This window comes from Anguilla rostrata, chromosome 15 (genome assembly GCF_018555375.3).
Source record: "Anguilla rostrata isolate EN2019 chromosome 15, ASM1855537v3, whole genome shotgun sequence".
Lineage (NCBI taxonomy): Eukaryota > Metazoa > Chordata > Actinopteri > Anguilliformes > Anguillidae > Anguilla > Anguilla rostrata.
The window spans coordinates 11,953,794-11,974,052 of NC_057947.1; the positions used below are offsets into that span (position 1 = coordinate 11,953,794).

Below are 20,259 nucleotides of genomic sequence, written 5' to 3' on the forward strand. Positions count from 1 at the left end.
AGCCTGCATGTCCAAATGTCTTCAGGTGTTTCCTGAAGATTTGACGGTGTGTCTCTTCCTTAAGGGCCAGTGATGCACTGTGCTGCAGGCTGGAGGAGTGCAGTTTGTTGCAGTGCCAGTCTCAGGCTGTAGGTGGCAGCAGCTACATTGTCTGGCATGTGAGGACTGGAGAGAGGGATGTGTGGCCCATACTCCATAAATAGTCTGACTGGAGCTCTCCTGCTATTACAGCTGAGTGAATGTGACTGTGAGATTTAACCATAGGTCGCTGTGATGGAATAAATTCATATTCTCTCTCTCTCTCTTTCTCTCCCATCTCTTTTTTTACTGGTCACCTCAGATGCAGATAATCCACAGAACAGTTGAATGGCAGCATTGTTTCATAGGAAACTGTTTTTTATGGCATTTGGGTGTATTTGTGCCATTTTCCACACTGAACCAGCCAGTGTGTTTGAATGCGGTGGTTTCTGTCTTTCTCATCTCGGGGCTCAGCGCTGATGCTGAGACTGAGGGTCTCATTCTCTCTCAGCAGCACTCAGGGGTCAAACGTTTTCTATGCCTGAGGGCTCAGTGTGTGGTCTGAGGATTTATCAGTACATTCCAAATGAATCAAATAGAAAGTTGTGGTTGCATGTGCTTGTGTCTGTCTGTGTGTGTGTGAGCGTGTGCGTGTGTGCATGCATGTGTGTGTGTTTGCGTGAGTGTGTGTGTGTGTGTGTGTACATGTGGGTACGTGTGTGTGTGCATGCATGCGTGTGTGTGTATGTACGTGTGTGTGTGTGCATGTGTGCGTATATGTACGTGTGTGTGTGCGTGCATGTGTGCATGCGTGCTTGTGTGTGTATGTTAATGTTTAGTTATTTTAGCGTTTCCCAGGGGCTGTGTTACAGGGCAGAGGGCGCACTTCGGTTGGTCTCCTGGGGTAAATAAAACTTCCTGAAATAGCCAGTGCAGGAGCAGAGGATGTGCTGAGGGGGAGAAGGAAGGGCTGCAGATTACAGAGATGCTTTAGAAGACTTAACGTTCAGGAACATTTCCTGCACATGCATGGATCTGTAGTGTGAGGTCCAATAGTGCACACTTTCACAGGAACCTGTAGTGTACACTCACATATGAGCCTGTAGGGTACTCTTGCACAGTGGTATGTATTCTGCTCTCTCACATTTTGTTTGTGCTCATACACAGGGCTGTAGCGTGCACTTACACAGGGGGCTCTAGTGCACACTTATGTTAGGGCTTGCCCAGGTAAATGTTTCTGTACATTGCACGGACATTTGACTGGTATAGACTCCTCCACCATTTATGCTCACTGTGTTTGAGCACAGCCATTGATTAAATGTGCACACTGAAGGGATGAAACTAATAGCTCACTCTGTCATTCCATCCCACTCTCCTTCTCTGACCCATTTCCTGGCCTGTTCTTAATGAGCAGTGACCTTACTGTAGGTCTCTGGCCACAAACTAAAATACTTTCATCTTCGAACCATCAGGAGGTCTCGTTAGGTTACATCAGAAGCAAAAGTACTTAATTAAGCGCGTGCTCTTTGTCTCAAACTGAAAGCGCATCAGTATTACAAATGAATTTGTCATGAAAAAAAGCTCAGAGCTAGTTTACCTACTTTGGAAATGGGGCACGGAGGACAAGTTTTCACTTGAGCTGTAACATTGTTTTATTTTCCTATTTGCTCCCTTGGCCTTTTTTGGCAGTGTAAACTTCTCTAGTCATCTTTGATCGATGTGTAATGAGTCACAGCGGTATGATAGGCAGTAGATCACTGTAAGATTTTCATAACTGGTATTGACTTCTTTTTTCTGGAATGATCTCCCTCCAGGCAATTCCCCAGAACTCAGGAACGTTATCGAGTCCTGACTGGGAGAATGGGTACCCTGATTCTGCAGTCAGTAGCTTCTGAGGATTAGCATGAAGCTGGATTTTCACTGCTGAAATGCTGATAGCATCATTTATATACAAACTGGACAGCTCTGTTGAGAGAGGAGGGGGGTAGCTTTCAGAGATAGTGTATTTTCATTTCTCACTCAACAACAGTCTTTCTCTCTGCAGGATAATGTGATGCAATACTTGGACTAAAAAAACTCATATTGTCTCAGCTTGTGCTCTCTGACGTGCACTGAACCAGAGCCAAAGAAATCACGGATGAACCCTGGATCATGCTCAGTCAGCACGGAATGCTTTGTGCTGCAGGATGTGAGGTTAAGCCATAAAAATTAGCAGATAAAAATGTATACAAACCAGTGGTTCGTGTAGTCAACCCCTGGCCGCTTTTCTGTCAGTGTTTTTTCTGGTTGAAAAATAGAAACATTCCGTAATGACAGTGTTTACTGCCATGATGTGTTTTTTTTTTCAACATCATGGCAGCAAAGGTTTGTTTTTCCATTAAAAACATTCTTTTAGGAAAGGGAGTAATACTATAGACTAGTGGGTCGGAGTTAACCCCTGAAGTCACACCAGCCGTATTTGAGCCAGAGTGGGTTTATCTGCATTAATTTCACCGTTCTTTATGGTGAAACTTTCATTTGAAAGTGATATACTGTTTGAAAGAGTTAAAACACACGGTTCTATCTCTATAAATTATTTTACAGTACCAATGTTTTAGCAAAAACGATTCATTATTTTATCTGAAAATGTGTCATTTTCAGGCTCGTGTTTAAAAAGGCGGTGATGCAGAAGGGTTATGGTTTGACTTCAAGTGATGTTTGGGATTGTGGGGGAAATTGCATATGGTGAGGATTGTGAGTATGGAGGCAAGTGTGTTCAGTAAGGGTTATGAGTGAGGGAGGTAAGTGTGTTTACTAATGGGTTGTTGTGAATGTGTGGGTAAGTTGGTTTGGGGGGGGGGGGGGGTTGCTATTTTCTGTTTGTGGAATAATTGTCTCATACAACAGGAGGAAACGGGCACTTTCCTCTCCAATGTCCCAGGGACCGGCGTGTTTTCACTCCCGTGACTGGATGTCGGAATGATGTCGGAGTTCCCCCATTGTGTTCTCGAAGCAAAAACACAGATGACCCCTAAGAGTGAAACTGGCAGCTGAGGAGTGGCAGGGACGTGCTGTGGAAGCTTTCCCAAAAGTCATTGTGAAGATCAGTTTACATTATTTATTTGCTTAGCAAGCACCATTTTTCCTGAACAAAGTGGAGAGCTTGCATTGTTGTGTATTATCCACTCATGCAGCTGGATATTTTACTGAAGGGATCAGGGTCCAATGCTGTGCCTTCCTCACAGCTGTGGAAAGGCAGCTCCCTCCCTGGGTTTATAACCTGCAACCTTCAGGATACAAGTTGTGCTTTAACAGTATAAATTCCCCATGCAGGAACGATAGAGACCACAGAATGAAGTGTTAGAGGTCTCGAACACGGGGCCAGGTGGCAGGGTAGAGTAAGGTGAAATCATGGTTTTCAGGGGGAGTTAAACTGTCGTCACAGTTTCCAAATGGGGGAGTGGGATTTTTGAGGTTGGGTTGGGGAGGTTGGAGTCAGGAGCAGGCAGACAGCTGTCTCCACTCTGCAGCCTGGGATTGCTAATGCATCCTGGCTCTGGCTGCCTGGGGACTCATTGATCACAGACACAGAGTCTGTACTGCCATTGGTCAGTGGGGTGACCTTCAGATGGACAGCGCAAATCAACTGAAGTATGCACGCACATCAGAAATGTGCACAAGCTGAACAGAAATGCATAAACCCCAAAAATGTGCACATCACACACACAAGCATAAAAAATGTGCACACCTATTATTTTCAGTGAACAAAATTGTCCTTGTTGCTCCAAAATAGCAAAGATGCATTTGAGCAGTCTCTGTTTGTCATCATTCTTAAAGTACAGCCAGCATTCATACTGTAATTCTAGTTTGCTGGCAAAAAAGCCTTTATGTGTGAGCAAACACAGGACGTATGTCTAGTAAGCAGAATTTTTTTTCTTCTTCTTTCTGGTTTGAATCTTGGGCCCCCTGCTCTTTCTGTTGATCTGTCTCTGATCTCAGATCTTTCCGGAACAGTCCAGTCTCTTCCGGTTGGCAGCAGCTGAGCATCAGCTGGGCCAGACTTCTCCTCTGCAGCTGTGGATTACATGCTGACGCACAGCACTGACCCTTTTTCAGAAATATTAAAACCCAAGGAATGGCATGGGAGGTGGGTCAGGGGAAATCCGCTGAGTGATCATGTCAAACATGAAGCTATTTTATGACTGGGTTTTTTGTGTGGTTTTCCTCAGTCAAGTAAATTCTTGCATATCATGTGAGAAGGAGTAAGGGTAAGGCTGATATATTTACTTCTGAAAAGAGTCCATTAGATGTCTGTATGTTTCTCTGGGTCTGGAAGTGCAATCAGTCTCCACTCTGTTTGAAAAAGTATGAAGGATCCAACACACACTGAGGAAATAAGGAAATGTGTAGAAATGCATGTGTGTTTTTTTTTTCAGAAATATTGAAAGTAAATTAAAAATGCTATGGAAAAAAATGACAGCAGTAATGTGTCCTTCGTGGCTGATATTTATTTCAGAATTTTAACTCTCACTTGCTGTTGAGAATCAATTGCAGTAAAGTAGATATAGAATGAGTGTCTGACGCTATGTATGCAAATAGACTGTAGCGGCCATAGTGAGTAATGGTCTGTAAATCCAGAAGGCGCATGGCTGGTTTGAGTGGCTCGTGGACGTTTGGGTGCATTAGTGTGGATTTGCCAGGTAATCCAGGCAGAAGCGGGCATCTGGGCAGCATGACGTCTGGCCTGGCTCTGCTCAGCGAGCTCCTGACTCCGCTCTTATCTCCAGGCCAACTGCTGTGTGTGGCGTGGGACACACTGACTGCCGTTGATAAAGGTTCTCTCTCGCTCTCTCACTCTCACTGACAGACACATGCACACACCTAGTCCCTGCCTTTGTTATTACTTCTTCGAATCATGTTTTGTTTTGTAGCTCCTTGGAAGATTACTCGTTTTATTTCCCAAATGTGCATGAAGTTAGATTCTTTTCTGTGCGGCGTTTTTAAACAATATTTCACAAGTTGTTCAGCGCTTCTTGCAACCCTGCTTCTATGTAGTAAAACGGAATTAATAAACGTGCGTATGTGTATCAGTATCAAGATGAGACATGCTTATATGTGTGATTTATGAACTGCAGCATTCACCATTGCCAATGGTGAATGTGCTAGTTTTCATAGGACACCCTCCTTACAGATAGCTGATGAGGAGTTAATGCAGTTCAGCACATTATTAATATGGGGCTGTAGGGATCATTTTCCCCTGAAAACCTCCTGTTCAGTTTCTCATGGTCTTAGATGGCAGTGAGCCAAGCTATACCAATCTGGCATCTCATGAAGCATCTCAATCTGGCAACCTTACCCAGAAAGTTGATTGTCTATCTCAGGGCCAGTATGTTTTTGTGTGCGTATTGGCACAGTCTGGGCTGGTATGTTGTGAAAGTGTGCATTTATAGAGTATTGGCTGGTAACTTGTAGGAATGTGAATTCACAAAGTGCACCTTTACGACCCCTGAAAACCCAAGGGACCCACCGAAACACCGCCGGGGTTCTGAAGCTTCTGGCGAGTACAGCGTATTCAGATGTGCTCAGCTACTGGCAGGGCCCTCTCTGGGTGTGGTTCTCACGCCAGGGGGGTTTTATTGCACAGACTCGACCTGAGGAATGCGTGATATCCATAAAATGGGCTCCATCTGTCTAATGCTGCGGGAGTTGTGGGGAGAGACTTTGGAGAGATGAGCGACTCGGAGACCCCTTCATCAGAGGCTGATCCGGAGTCGGTACTGTACCTCTCATTTCACCCTTACATTCAGCTGCTGGGATATCTGCGTGGGGCTGTGTCCAGGCACTGTGCTGATTTGAGAATGTGGTTTTATCGTGGCTTTGTTTTGTTTTCATCAGGGGAATGTTTTCTCTTAGTGTCCTCTTCGTATTGTGCTGGCATTGCAGGGAGCCCAGGTTGTGAGCTCGCTGGTTTGGATTGAGGGGAACTGAAGCTGTTTTGCTTGATTTGCTTTTCGGAACGCTCTAGAATGGGGCAGGGTCTTAAACCTCACACTCAATTGACATTTCATGATGGAGTTTTTAATAACATTCATATTCATGCGGGTGTGAAATCAGAGTTCATCTGGTGGAAAGGAGATGAAACACCTTTCTTGTTCTTCTTTGTAATATTATTATTATTGTTACTTTTTGAATGTGTAACCACTAAATGTGTGGCACTGCTTTTAGTCTAAAATCCTAAGCTTGGCAGGATGCCATTGTTAGCATGTCTGTTGTGCTGAGGCGTAGCTGCCGCACATGCCTTTAGCAGTCCGCCGTGCTGTGCCTGTTTGCTGGCTACATTTAGCACAGGCCTCAGTGTGGCCTCCCCATTACCCAGGGAAAGGCATTCTCCCGGTCAGTAGGCTGAGAGCCTTCTGGCTCTTTCCCCCATCCACACAATTACAGAGCCCTTTAAGCCACAGGCAGACCCAAGCTCATTCGCCTCTGGTTTGTACAGTGGTGAATGAGGCCAGTACAGAGGACTTCATTAGGTTCATTGTCAAAGCGGTTTATAGATTCAGAGGTTCAGATATGAATATAGTGGTTGAGATGCATTGTTTTATTATGCATGTAATTTTCATACATGGTGCAAAACAAACAAAGTATAGCCAGACCATGCCCAATTTTTAGAAAAGCTAGGTGTATGGGAGTTTTCATTGGGGATGGTGGTGTTCCTGCTCAGTTGAATATGGGATTGATTGGTGTGTTAGCATTGTTATGGGTACTGCGTGTGGGGCTATGCTGTAATTTATCGAGTGGGTTTGGCTCAGTGTTTACCCTTTTGACCAGTCTCTCGACGCTGAGGTCTGGTGCTCAGCAGAAATTGCTGTATTGACAAAATTATGTTGGTTTTGATTACCATAGTTAACCCTACCAAATCATTGCACTCTACTGCAAGTGATGCTCAGTAATAATTTAACTCTATCAGTCTGCAGTGGATAAAATGTACTGCATCTGTGTACTATGTTACTCTATCAAAGCTGAATTAACAGTAACAGATTTTGCTGTGACCAGTTTCTTCAACTGGAAAAAAAAACGCTTTCATAAATGTGCGATAAGGATTTTTGCTGTGTGTTACAGAAGGTATGGTTCAATGGTACAATAGTTTTCATTGTGCTGTGTGGTTTTAACAGCAGTGCACCGAGAACAGGGTCTAAAAACTGGTAATATCACCTTAAGGAAGTGGCCTCTCGGTGTCTGAGTGAGGTCACGGTATGTGGACTGGCGCCAACGGCTGTTCTTTAAAGGGTCTAAAATCGCTTCAGTGCTGTGTGTCATCGCTGAGGTGACCTTCCACATGTCCTTGAGAAGGTTTGGTAGGTAGCTGTGTTACCGTGGAGACCTGGATGTGTAGCACGCAGCTGTTGGAAACAGTCCTCCTCCTACTGCCCCCCCCCCCCCACCTCCCCATAAAAGAAAAAGAAAACTGAAATATCAGCAATGAGAGACTTGAGAGTGCAATGAGTGCTTTTCTCAGTGAGAGACCTCCGTACATATGCTACATCTTATTCTGCATTATAACCCCAGTGATCCAGCCTCGCTCATTACTCAAGTCTTACTCAAGTAGTGCTCACCCAGCATTGAAGTTATGTCAGTGCTTATCTGGGTGCTATCATGGAACTGACTCTTTTTTTTTACTCTGAATGTATCCAGTCTCCACTTTCTCCAGTTGCTCCCAAAGTTGTCTTAATTAAATCTGAGTATCTTCTGACCTCAATTTCCAGTTTCTCTTTGTAGATTATATTTTCTATATTTTTCATATGACGACAATTAGAGTTTGAATAGTATTATTTGCATATTCATATGTTATCATCAATACTGTTATTATCTGTGGTATTAACTGACTTTATAGGTCTTGTGAGGTTATCTGTCTTCTCTTCCACAAGCCTTTTCTGATATGGGCACCATATAATCTTTTATTATGAGATACACCCTGTTTGATGTGAAAATATGGGAGGTTTTAGATGGTGGCATGGCCTTGGTGTGTTATGTAAGCAGAGATTCCTGAGGAGAGGGTGAAAGCACTGCTCTGTAAGTCTTCACTTTCAGAGGAAACCTCTGACAAATTAAAACCAACTGACTTCTTAAAAAGACCCATCATATCTGGGAAAATGATGAGGTTTTTTACTGCGGGTTCAGGTACAGCTTCTTCATTTTCCATGCCTCTGGAAAAAACATTTAATTTAAGAGCAACAGCTTTACAGTCGTTCCATGTTTTTACCTGCCTCCCGAAAGCACATAAACTCAACATATATACAACTGGGTTACATTTAAACTCCAGAATGCAACGTGTTGTACTGATATCATTATCCATAATGATGTCATTATCTTCAGGTCACACAGCTACAGTTCTCAGTGTGAGAATTGATACATGGATGTGCTACCCACAGTTCTCAGCGTGAGAGTTGATACTGTGATGCCTTCAGCAGTGTAATTGTCTTCCTGCAGACTTATTTTCCTGATAAACTGGCTGGGAAACTTGTCCCAGTCCAGAGCAGTCAAGACCTCCTTAGACCTGCAAGTATTACGGAGTCCTTCATAGTAATACATTTCTAGCAGAAAACTGCCATATTCACTCAATGATTGAATCTCCCATTCACTCCTTTGCCAAATTAAAAGGATTGAGGGTGAATCTGAGGAGTGAAGTAATCAGATGGCAGCAGACATACTGCCACACTCGTGTCACTTTGCTGAATCCAGGTTTGGTTGGGAGGCTGTGCTGGAAGAAGTGTGTGTGGGTCTGTAGGGGGCAGTCTTGCTTCTGCTGGACCATAGAGAAAAAACCAATGCCTCTGTGCAGTGGCAGAGACACTGCTACAGGAGATGCCGAATTTCAGATGAGACATTAAACCCCGGCTGATCCACTGTGGCAATTATAGGTTCTATGGCATTTAGTGAAAGATACGGGTGGAATGGGGAAGGAGGGGATTGATTTGGGGGTGGGGGGGGGCAAGTCCACAGGTCATGATATGGCCCAGTAAAGGGAGGAAGAAAAGCAGTACTCAGAAACTTTAAGGAAATCATTGGTTGGAGATATTACCTATGGAAGTACCTGCTTACCTGCCATTCTCCATGTACACAGGGGAGGGGCCGAGCCATGCTTCACTCTTTTGATGCTAACCTTCTCTAAATGAGCAGTCAGTCATTTTGCTCTGGGCCTGACTTTGGAAGATTGAGTAAGAGGATGCCACTCATGCCAGGTGTCCGTTTGTGGGTGCTGGGCAGGTATTGCATTTCCTGTACCGCTTTCACCTTGTCATCCTCTGATTCATCTGCTGCTGCTGATGTGTGTGTGAGTGTGCGTGCGTGCATGTGTGTGTGTTGTGTGCATGTGTGTGTGTTCATGCGTGTGTAAGTGTGTGTGTGTGTGTGTGTGTGTTTCCACACGCCTCTGATTTTGTGTGCATGTCCTTGTGCCTCTCTAGTCGTTTATATGTACGCCTGTTTGAGAGAGAACAAGAGAGCAGGAGAGTCTTTCAATAAATTTGAATGCATTTTTGTGTGCTTAAACTGGCTTGTGATGTGGGTCAAAGAAATGAAATCAGAGCAAGCTACTCACTTCCATTAGGATACAGCAGAGATGAGCAGTCAGGGATTGAGGGGGGGAGGGAGTGAGAGGAGGAGGAGGGAGGGAGAGAGAGAGAGAGGGAGTGAGTGAGGAGGAGAGAGAGAGAGAAACTCAGCAGCAGTGCTGTCAGCATCCTCCATCCCTCCCCCTGCACGCAGAGGAGCAGAGAAGCCCAGCCGTGCTGCTCCACAGGCCCTGTCTCCTGGCTTGGGCGACTCACATGCAGCCTGTCCCTCCGGCGCTCCTCTCCGCACAGCCTCAGACTGCCACGCCCGGGGTCCAGCGCAGGATCTGCCTCCTCTGGGGCCGCTGGGTTTTGGAGGGGGGTTGGGGACAGAGGGCGGAGGGGTGCGTTGGGATGGAGAGGCAGTGCCAGGGTGCAGCGGGGAAAGCGGGTCATCGGCTGGCACTGCTGAGGGGACGGTGAGCAGGAGGCGGGCGGGGACGCGTGAGGCCTGGGACGGGATGGGCTGCACCACCAGCGTGGTTCTGTTCGAGGGGCTGCGCACGGCCATCCAGAGGAACTGCAGCTACATCTGCAAGAGCGCCTCCCAGCACGGAGCGGCAGGGGAGGCGGGGCCATCACCCAGCCGCTCTGAGTCCCTCACCTGGGCAACGGCGTCGGCATCGGTAATGGCACTGTGTGTGTGTGCCCGTGTGTGTGTGTGAGAGAGTGTGTGTGTGTGTGCCCGTGTGTGTGTGTGTGAGAGTGAGTGTGCTTGTGTATGTGTGCATGTGTGTGTGTGTGTGTGGGTGTGCGCTTGAGAGTGTGTGTGCATGTGTGTATGTGTGGGTGTGTGCTGGAGGAGATGAGTGTGCGTGCACGTGTGGGTGTGAGTGTGTGTGTACGTGTGTGTGTGAGTGTGTGTGTATGTGTGGGTGTGTGCTGGAGGAGAGGGAGAGATGCAGGTGCGTGTGTGATTTTGGGGAAAGGTTTTTTACTCTTCCTTGTTACACAGCTGCATGGCCGTTCTTAGAAGTCCATAGTCAATGCATTTTCAGCTGTAGGAAGCGTCTTTCTCAAATAGATTTTCCCAATAAATCTCTGCAATCAACTCCAGTGTTTGTCTGAGTGTAAGTGCTCTGAAACTGACCAAATAATTGCAATGTTTTTCTGGGGGCGTTTGTTGAACATCGTACAGTACATATCACTTTCCTGACCGAAAGTAATGGCGGGGCGTGGTAGAACAGATAAATTATTCAATGATTGCAGGTTAAATTGTTCACTCTACAGATCAGTTTCCCGTACACATCTGCAGAAAATACGCGGTCGATGATCTCTCCAGAGGGAACAAAGCAACGCCAGGTTCTTCTCTAAAACCGGGCTTCTTCTTACTTTTTAAAACATCGGCTGGGGCTGCAAGTTCCATTATGACAGAAAACCGCACCGCGCCCCACGCGCTCCGATCGCGTGCTAAATTGACTTTGAAATGAACTTTTCTCCCCTCGCCCGTTTAACAGCTCGAGGAGTATTTCTCGAGTGCTTAGCGTATTAATGAGCTGCGTCTTCAAAGTGCGGTATTTTTGGCAGAGCCTGAACGGTAAGGTTAAAGCACGCTGCGGGAGACTGGGATAAATTGAAAGGGGTGACATCCTTTCGCAAGCATCCGCGCCGAACCTGCAATGTCCATAAAGCATCGCCACGGTTCCACTTTTGTGGAGGAGACTGCTTTACCGCTCCCTCCCTGGAAATAATGCTGGCTGCGTAATTCAACCCTGTTTCTACAAAATCGCGGCGCTGCAGCGCAAAATCTGCTAGAATGTTTTTCTGAAAGGGATGGCAGAGCGATAACTTCTGAGGAAGCCGATCGCTCCAGGTTTATTCAATTTGTCAGAGGATCTTTTAAAGCGATACGAGATACAGACAGTTCCACTGAATCTATGTTTACTGAAAATGCGCCTGGTTGGATGTGGAGGTTAAACGTTGGTGGGCTTGCTGATAGGGGAGTGTTTTTTAAGAGGGGCTGTGCGTTTTTTGGAAGTGTTCCACGCAGATTTAATCAGTTTCTGCTCAGCACCAATTTATCTTTTTTCTCACTGCCAAACGTTTTCCTTTTCCCATGATCCCTCATTCCTGGAGGAGAAGTCCAGGAGGCAAACTTCATTTGGCCGGGAATGTGTTTGGGAGGAAAATTTGTATTTTATTGATGGTACTTTGCTTATCTTTGCAATTTCTGGAAAATTACTTGCCTGATTATGAGCCGTGCAGCCTGGAAAAAAATCAACAACAAATTAAACATGCAACAAAGATTTAAAGATTTTTAAAATATTATGAGAAATATGTGTTGATATGTGTTTAGGATAATTTGTCTCAGTTTGTTAAAATTATTTCTTTTCAGCAATAGCACACCATTCTCTGTATTAAATACCTGATTAAAGCTGTATCAGGGGAATGTGTTTTCTACTGAGTGAAGTAAATAAGGAAGAATGAAGTCTGGCCATTAAAATGGCATTGACACTGTAGCAGTATGTCCAGTTCCTTACTGGGTGTAGTAGTTGGTTCTCAAATGTGGGCTGGGTATAATGCACATTGTACTGCACTTGTGTTTGTTCTCCTGTAGTTGCTTTGTGTGTAGTAGTAACTCAGGGTTTTGTTGCAGTGCATGTGGGTGAATGGGTAAATTGGTGTGTGTGTGTGTGTGTGGATGGGTGTGTGTGTGTGAATGGATGGGTAGATGTGTGTAGGTAGGTGGGTGTGGTGCATTCATGTGTGTGGGTGTGTGTGTGTGTGGATTCGAGCACATGTGCATGTGAAAGAGGGGACGCACACAGTGCAGAGTGTAGCAGGTCATTCCCAAGCATCACAGAATCTACAGCGTTTCCATGGGAAAATGGCAGTGCTGTCCTGGGTAATAATGTGATCTGCCGTATGCAGTACAGATGCTCTGCAACTTTTATTTTTTTCTGACATTTTTCTGTAAGCTTCCAGTGTCAGATTCTCAGAGGAATAACATGTGCACTACAAACAGTAGTACTGTTTAAATTGATTTGACAAGATTTTGTTTTTTTCAAATATATTTGCTACTTGGCCTCGAGTCAAAGCTAACTGCTTATTTACCATGGACTGTAAATGTAAACAAGCTGATCAGTGCAAAATCAATTACTGGATGAATGGCAAAGGTCAACAGTCATCACTGGACAGAAGGATGCACTCTGTGCTGTCTCTTGTGGCCCTCAAGGCTTGTAGTCATGTGAGAATTTCCTTATTTGTCCTATTATTTGTATTTTTCCTTATTTTTTCCTCATTGTGTGCATATGCATCTTTCTCTCACACTCTCTCACATTCACGCAGACACACACACACACACACACACACACACTGTGGAAACTCACATTTTCCAGAATGTGCTTCCCTGCACTGGCTGGGAGTTTTCCAGAACGGTGAAAAACAATGGCCTGTCTGGGGAAAAAAGAAACCACAGTGCCCTTTTCACAAACTCACACATAGACCCCACCCAACATCCCACTGCCCCCTGCTTTTTCAGATGCATGGACAAACACGTACACGCACATCATGCACCTATTCAAGCATGAACACCCACACACACAGCTGTTGCCCAGCTGGTTTCTCTTTGAAGCCCGCCAGTGAAAAATGAGCTTCTATCTCACGAGTGCAGATTGAGATCTCATAGCTGTTTTTTGGCCTTCATAGCAGCTCTATATCCGCTCTATAACTGCTCTATAGCTGGCCTCCGCAGCCGTGTGTGGTTCTGACGCTGGGCTCTGTGACTTATCCTCTCTGTGCTGTAATGTCACAGTCCAGCGCAGTGGCTTGGATTGAACTCCCATGCACAGAGGTGCAGCCCCAGCACTGGCCTGTTCCACTGCTGCCCTCCCCCCCCCCCACACTGCTGTTCCTCTCCCCCTCACCTGTGTGAACCACCTCAGTGGGAGGCTCTGAGCTTGTGCTGGGGTGAAATGGCCAGTGTGAGGGCCAGAACACGCGTATTTGCTGCATTCCAGTCACACCCTTGCCATTCCCCTGTGGTCAAGCCTCCCGACTACTGCGTCACATAATTACATGATGCTGGCCACGCCTCTTCTGCCAGTCTACACAGATTTTTTTGGAGGGAGGTGAACTTTTTGACTGATCCCAGACCTTCTGAGGCAAACTGAGAAATTCCATACTCTGTACGTATGTGTTCTGTTGTGTGAACTTTTGGTATCCCTTTCCTGCTGTAGAGCTGGAACCAGCCTAGCTCATTATAGCCCTTTCCCACTGTAGGACTGAACCAGGCTGGCTCATTATACCCTTCTACCACTGTAGAGCTGGAACCAGGCTGGCTCATTATAGCCCTTTCCCACTGTAGAACTGAACCAGGCTGGCTCATTATACCCCTTTCCCACTGTAGAGCTGGAACCAGGCTGCCACATTATAGCCCTTTCCCACTGTAGAGCTGGAACCAGGCTGGCTCATTATACCCCTTTCCCACTGTAGAGCTGGAACCAGGCTGATTCATTATACCACTTTCCCACCAGTCTAGCGATCAGAATTGCATTGGAGGAATCCATATTAATTGAATTCGCTGTTTGAAATACAGCCCTCTCCAAACCATGGATCCAATTTGGGCTGAAATAACCCTAGAACTGCCTGCACTCCCACACTCTCATATTCCCATGGAAACACAAAAAACCCCTTGCCAACTTCCTGTCTGGGGAAATGTACTGTAATGGGGGATTCTCTGTTTGAACATACTCATCAATTACAATAATTCAGCAATTTTGTCGTTCAAATCTGGATTCCCCAGTGGTTTCTAATGTAGAATTCCTAGAAGAAACCTTTATTGGGAAATGATCTTTGCTGGCAACACAATCTTAAAATCCATACGGGCCATTGATGAGAGTGACCGTGCAGCTCTGGATGTGGAGCAGTGGAATAGGGATGTCCTTTCCATGCTGAATATGCCATTGTGCACAAGTACTGGCTCTTTTTTAAATGATAGTTTCTTCTTTGTTTTCTTTGTATTCTTTTTTGTCTTCGTATTACTTGCAGCAGAACAGGGGACATGCTTACAGCCTTGTAGGCTCTCCAGAGTTTGCTCCCTTATTTATGGCACTTAGTGAGATCAGTTATTACCCACATTTAGTGTCAACATTTGTTTACCAAAATTACAGACAGCCTGCTGCTTCAAACACATACTGGGTAAATAGTTAGTCTTACTTTTAAAAGTGCTTACTTTTTGTTTGAGTATTTGTGTGGTGTGCAATCAACACAGTCAACCTCTGGGGTTTTTTATTTTTTTGACAAGTTGCCTCACTCAAACAGCAACACAGCTGTTAAAAATCAAAAAATAGCCTGGATGTTTAGCTGCATACATAGCTTACTGTGTATAGCAGTGAATGCTGTGGTTTAAATCATTTGTATTCTTTGCACCACATTTAAGAAACATGACGTACTCACATTCACTCCATTTCATGATTGTTATGTCTTATTTTATCTTTACTCTTGATCCCAAATTACTTCAGATAAATCTTTCCTATGCACATGCTAGTCTGAGACAGACAGAATGCTGCTGTTGCAGCATTGAGCGAGTCACCCTGGATGAAAACGCCTCGTAAGTGAATAATAATAGCAACAGTACCAATAATAATAATAATACGGTATTTCAAAAACAAGCTGTTTGCCATTCACTGAAATGCATCAAAAGAAGCTCGCCGTTTATCAAAAGGATGGCCGTTTATAAAAAAAAAAATAAATAAAAACATTTCACACCAGATTTTTTTTTCACCAGCCGCTAATCGAGTGGTAGTTCCAGACGCGAGTTTTCGGAGCGGGGAGGAAGTGTGTTTGAAGTCCTTCCTCGCGTGGGAGAGCGGGAAATCCGCCGCGCGCCTCTCGGCATCCCTCTCTCACCGCGCTCGTTACTGCCGTCCGGTCCCAGGACGTAGGACAGGGTCTGAAACGTCTGCGCATGAATCCATTGTGTCTTTCATTTTTTTTGTTCTGTTTTGTTTTGTTTTTGTAACTGCATTACCTCCCCTCGGATTAGATCTGCTGCTCTAGGCCAGGCTGTGTCATGCCCACAGCAATTAAGCCAAATGGATGTGGCCACAGGAACTCTTATCCTTCATTCTGTTCCTCTTTGTTTGTTTTGTCTTTTTCCCCCACGGAAAAACGAACCGAATGTCTTTCATTCCTACGCCATGCCGTGATTTCTTGTTAGTTTGGCTTTGGTTTGGATCTTGGAAATTAGTTATTTTTTTGTTTATTTGATTGGTTCACGCCCACATGCCGGGTGTGGTGCTGAGTGTTCAATAAAAGCAGCTGCTTCCCTTGTGTAAGTGAACAATCGAAACTATGACCCTGAACTACACCCCGCTCTCTGACAATTCACCACACCGCTGCTCCTTTTGCGGCATCATAATAAAATATAACTTTCAGAATATCATAATGTTATCCACAGTTAATGTTTACCCCTGTTTCAGTCTGTTTCAGGAGTGTAGTCTACATGTGATGTGCAGTGGTGTAGCCACATGATACTGCATTATGACATGCAGTGGTATATCATAATGAAACCCGAGTCAGGAGAGAGATTGTGTGTGGGCGTGTCAAAGTGAGCTCATCTCCATGTCCAAAAACCATTGAAGTATGTCATTGTGACACTGGAGATGGTCTCCTTGGTAACTTTTGATTCCTTTTGGTGGGTGTTGGTATGTAGCAGTGATTGTGGTTACCAGTTTCGCATTGAGCTGTTGTAAATGTACGGAAATGCATTTTTCATGGTCCAGTTTTGTAATTTGTCACGTCATTGGGACAGACGCAGGGGTTGTGGAAATGGTGAACTATGCGTTTGTGCAAGAGTATGAAGATTGAGAGGTTTTAAAGCATCTGCACAGTCACTGTAATAGCATCTCATCAGAGAGCAGAGGAAGGGTGTGTGTGTGTGAATTTCTGTGTTGGTGTGTGTGAGGATGTGTGTGTGTGTGAATTTCTGTGTTGGTGTGTGAGAGGATGTGTGTGTGTGTGTGAATTGCTCATACAGTGTAGCTGGTAAGGCCAGGTGTTAGCGTAGAGAAACAGCTGTGTGTAGCTCACACACTGGTGTGAAAGCAGACCCTTCCCCCTGGGGCAGCTCCAGGGTGGCCCCCCCGGCTCTCCCAGCTGTGAGAGGGGGAGGCAGGGACAGGTCACCCTGGAGCTCCCCCAACCAGCAACCCCCGATCCAGCCACCACCAGAGACACAGCACAAACCCCCCCGATCCAGCCACCACCAGAGACACAGCACTAACCCCCCCCCCCCGATCCAGTCACCACCAGAGACACAGCACTAACCCCCCCCCATCCCAAAACCACCAGGGACACAGCACTAACCCCCCTCCCATCCAGAAACCACCAGAGACACAGCACTAACCCTCCCCATCCAGTCACCACCAGAGACACAGCACTAACCCCCATCCCAAAACCACCAAGGACACAGCACAAACCCCCTCCATCCAGAAACCTCCAGAGACACAGCACTAACCCTCCCCATCCAGTCACCACCAGAGACACAGCACTAACCCCCCCGATCCAGAAACCACCAGAATCGCACTCTGCTGTCTTGTCTTCCCATGAGCAGCAGCACTGTGTCTAGGGGACTGGACCAGCTGTCAGAATGTATGAATGCATTTATGAATGATCTACAGCATCATAATTTGAGTAATAATGAGGTGTTCATTTATTGTAATTTTAAATGATTATTAATTAAAAAAAATAATTTAATAACAATAATAAGTTTGCTAGGTAGGTAAATGGCAAGCCTTGATTGGCTGATTTGCCTGTTCTCACCTTGATGTTTTCTTATGTTTTTAAGTTACCCTGTTGATTTATATTAAAACACTGCTTGTCGTAGCATTAGGTCTTGAAAGTATGTTCACCGTATTGTTTTTCCCGGGGTAGTTGTCAGTTACGTTGTTATTTTGAGTGGAAACTTTTGCGCGTGCTTTTTGATTGTGTTTTGACGCTGGGGTTTGCGTGACTTGCGCTGTGCGTTTATCAGCCCTCAGCACACTGGGAATGGAATTTCCTGTGGGGCAGGTTGCAACAGGCCAGCAGAGAGGTGACGCCACTTCCTGTTTGAGTATGCTAAACTGTGAAAAGAGGCGCGGCCTTAGCCACACAGACTTTGTCACACACACAAGATTTTGTCATGCATTCCAGGGTCTGCTGGAACTCGGTGGGACTGCGAGGCTGTAGATTAGGTAACTAGATTAGGTGAAATAGCTGGTTCCTGTCCCGTTTGTTCAGAAACACTCCCCTGCACATTCCCTGGCAGCCGTGTCATTCCCTGGAGCATGATTCAGCTCTGTTCGGTCATCTCGCTGCGATTTGAATTGTTTTGATTTTCTTAAAAATGAAAAACAACACAACATGTGGTGCATGTTTGGAGAATAGTAAACAAGAGGTCGGTTTCATCTTGTGAACCAGGGGTTGCTTTTTTCCAGTTCCACAGTAAACATAATGCAAAAGTATTACCAACACACTGATCCATAATCTGTGTACGATAACTGGAGATCAGGTTTCATCGTATACTTTTGATAATTATGAAAACATAATTAATGTAACTACAACATTAGATCTAGTTAAGCGTAAAAAAAAAAAATTGGCCACAGATGGGCTATTCTGTTTCAAATTTGCTTATTTGGAAAGCACTGTTGTACAACCTGAAACCAGAAGAGAACAGTGGGTATGTGTGTGTGTGTGTGTGCAGATGTGTGTGTGTGCACCCCTATGAGTACACTGTCACTGTCCTACAGGTGGTTGTGAGGGGATTTAGCTGGCTGTGGGGATAGTGGCAGCTCTGTAAGAAGGAGGTGTGAAATGGAGTGTGTGTGTGTGTGTGTGTGAGTGAGTGATCGGTCTAACCCCCCCCCCTCCTGTGTGGGTGGGGCTGTCCTCTCCTAGCGACTGCAGGAGGCCGGGCTGCTGTGATTTAGTGGCCAGTAGTGAGTGAAGGAGGAAGAGGGATTTCAGGACTCCTCTCTAACTTTCTGCTGCCACAAGTAGTGTGTGCAGTGTGTGTGTGTGTTTGAGTGTGCGTAAAGAGCACAGCTGACTGCAACGGAGGAGCATTCTGGGATTTAAGGAGGGGGTAAGGGGCGGGGGTGTTCCTGCCCCTGACTGTCAGGATGCACGGGAGGTTAAGCAGAACCCCCAAAAAGGAGCTGGTGATCGCGTCCCCCCAGCGCTACCGGAGCCTGCTGGTGCTGGAGGCCGAGCTGGACGCTGCGCCGCGAGCGGCGGTAAGTGTGAGCGCCGGGCCAGCCCGCCGCGGCTCCCTTTACTCTCCTGACCGGCGCCCTCGTCTGGGGGCGCGCTGCCGGGCTCGCGTTTCACGAGCCGCGTCCATTTATACCGCCGGCTACCATCCGAGGCATTTCGGCTCGGCGCTAACAATGGCAGCGGCCTCGTCCCGGATTTGAACCCGCAACTTTTCTGACGCCAGCCTGCTGCGGCCCCTTCAGCACTGCACTGCTTACCTGCTCATACTGTACAGAGCCTGGCCAGGCCACTGACTACTGCCTTTGTGCTGCTGTTGCTTTTGCTTGTCTGCAGCAGCTCATATTCATGATTTAGTGTCTTATGCGCATTTATTATCATCGAACAGGAAGGAGATGCACAGCTAGGGCAACCAGTAGGAAAAGTAGCATGCCAGGATATAAATAAAATGAAATGGTGTTAAGCTGTAGTCACATTCTTTGTTGAAAGGAGGAGAGATGCTGATCATATTGTTGTGGGCAGAGAGATCTGATGCTATCTGTGAGTTTATGAATTTATTAAAAATTCCGGGCATGAAGATTATGGACAGTAGGACAGTGCCGCTCTAGTACAGTAGAGGAGCGGTGATCTTGAGAGGGCTGTGATTACACCGTGATGCCTGTGTTATCAGCACGGACAGGAGACCAGGGCTGTAAAGCAAATAAATGTAATCTCCTCTCTACCTCCTCGATTCTAGCCCTGGACTTCTCTTAAATCTGTCTTTGAGTCTGCGGTTATTATCATCTGCTCCTCTGGTTCCTACTTTTATCCCAGACATTAGGAGCTGTGTTTACATCGGGGGGCGGGAGCTCTGCGTGCTGATGGGTGGAGCGCTGTGAATACCTGGCCTTCGCGCTGCATTCTCCAGGGCTTAACTGCAGCGTTTCGCAGGGCTCAAAAGTCGCTCGTAACGACGGGGAATAAAAACCACGGCTCTAGAACAGCAGGTTTCGTTTGGCTCCTGTTTTCGTCCACGGGACGGGCCTCTGGCCCATGGGGAAGGTGGTGCGATTGCATTGAGATCAGTGGTGGTGGGGAACACCCTGCAACATAATCACTGAAATCAAGCCTGTAACTTAAGGAAGCACAATCAGTTCATGGGGGCAGTACCCTTCCTTATGCACGAATTAGCCAGTTTGATGTCATAAGGAATATTTTGTTAATAGAGTTAGGATTTGAGTGTGCTGAGACCTTTTGTCTGTGAGTTCCTTTGCTGTCGGGCTTTGAAGTCCGTTTTCACTAGCCAACTCAAACACAGGTATCTGGAGGACTAAACCCCACCTGCTATTGTTTGAAAGGTTTATGCCCACACCCCTTGTGTGTATGTGTGTGTGTGCGTGTGTGTTCCTACCACCCCAAGTAACCCAAATGCACACACACAAAATTGGGTGTGTGTGTGTGTGTGTTGTATTGGCAG

General features: G+C 46.0%; 1 protein-coding gene across 5 annotated transcripts in view; it reads left to right on the forward strand.

Moving 5' to 3' along the window:
* Positions 1 to 5,711: 5,711 nt before the first annotated feature.
* The window catches only part of LOC135240905 (dedicator of cytokinesis protein 9-like), a 75,357-nt gene continuing 60,809 nt past the window's right edge, over positions 5,712 to 20,259 (forward strand). For 2 of the 5 annotated variants that reach the window (XM_064310939.1, XM_064310940.1), the window contains exon 1: positions 10,045 to 10,234. In XM_064310939.1, the coding sequence (XP_064167009.1) occupies positions 10,070 to 10,234 (165 nt within the window). In that variant the 5' untranslated portion in view covers positions 10,045 to 10,069. Of the gene's footprint in view, positions 5,772 to 10,043; positions 10,235 to 18,523; positions 18,827 to 20,259 lie in introns of those variants that run through there. The other 3 variants (XM_064310942.1, XM_064310943.1, XM_064310941.1) reach the window with 3 other exon arrangements.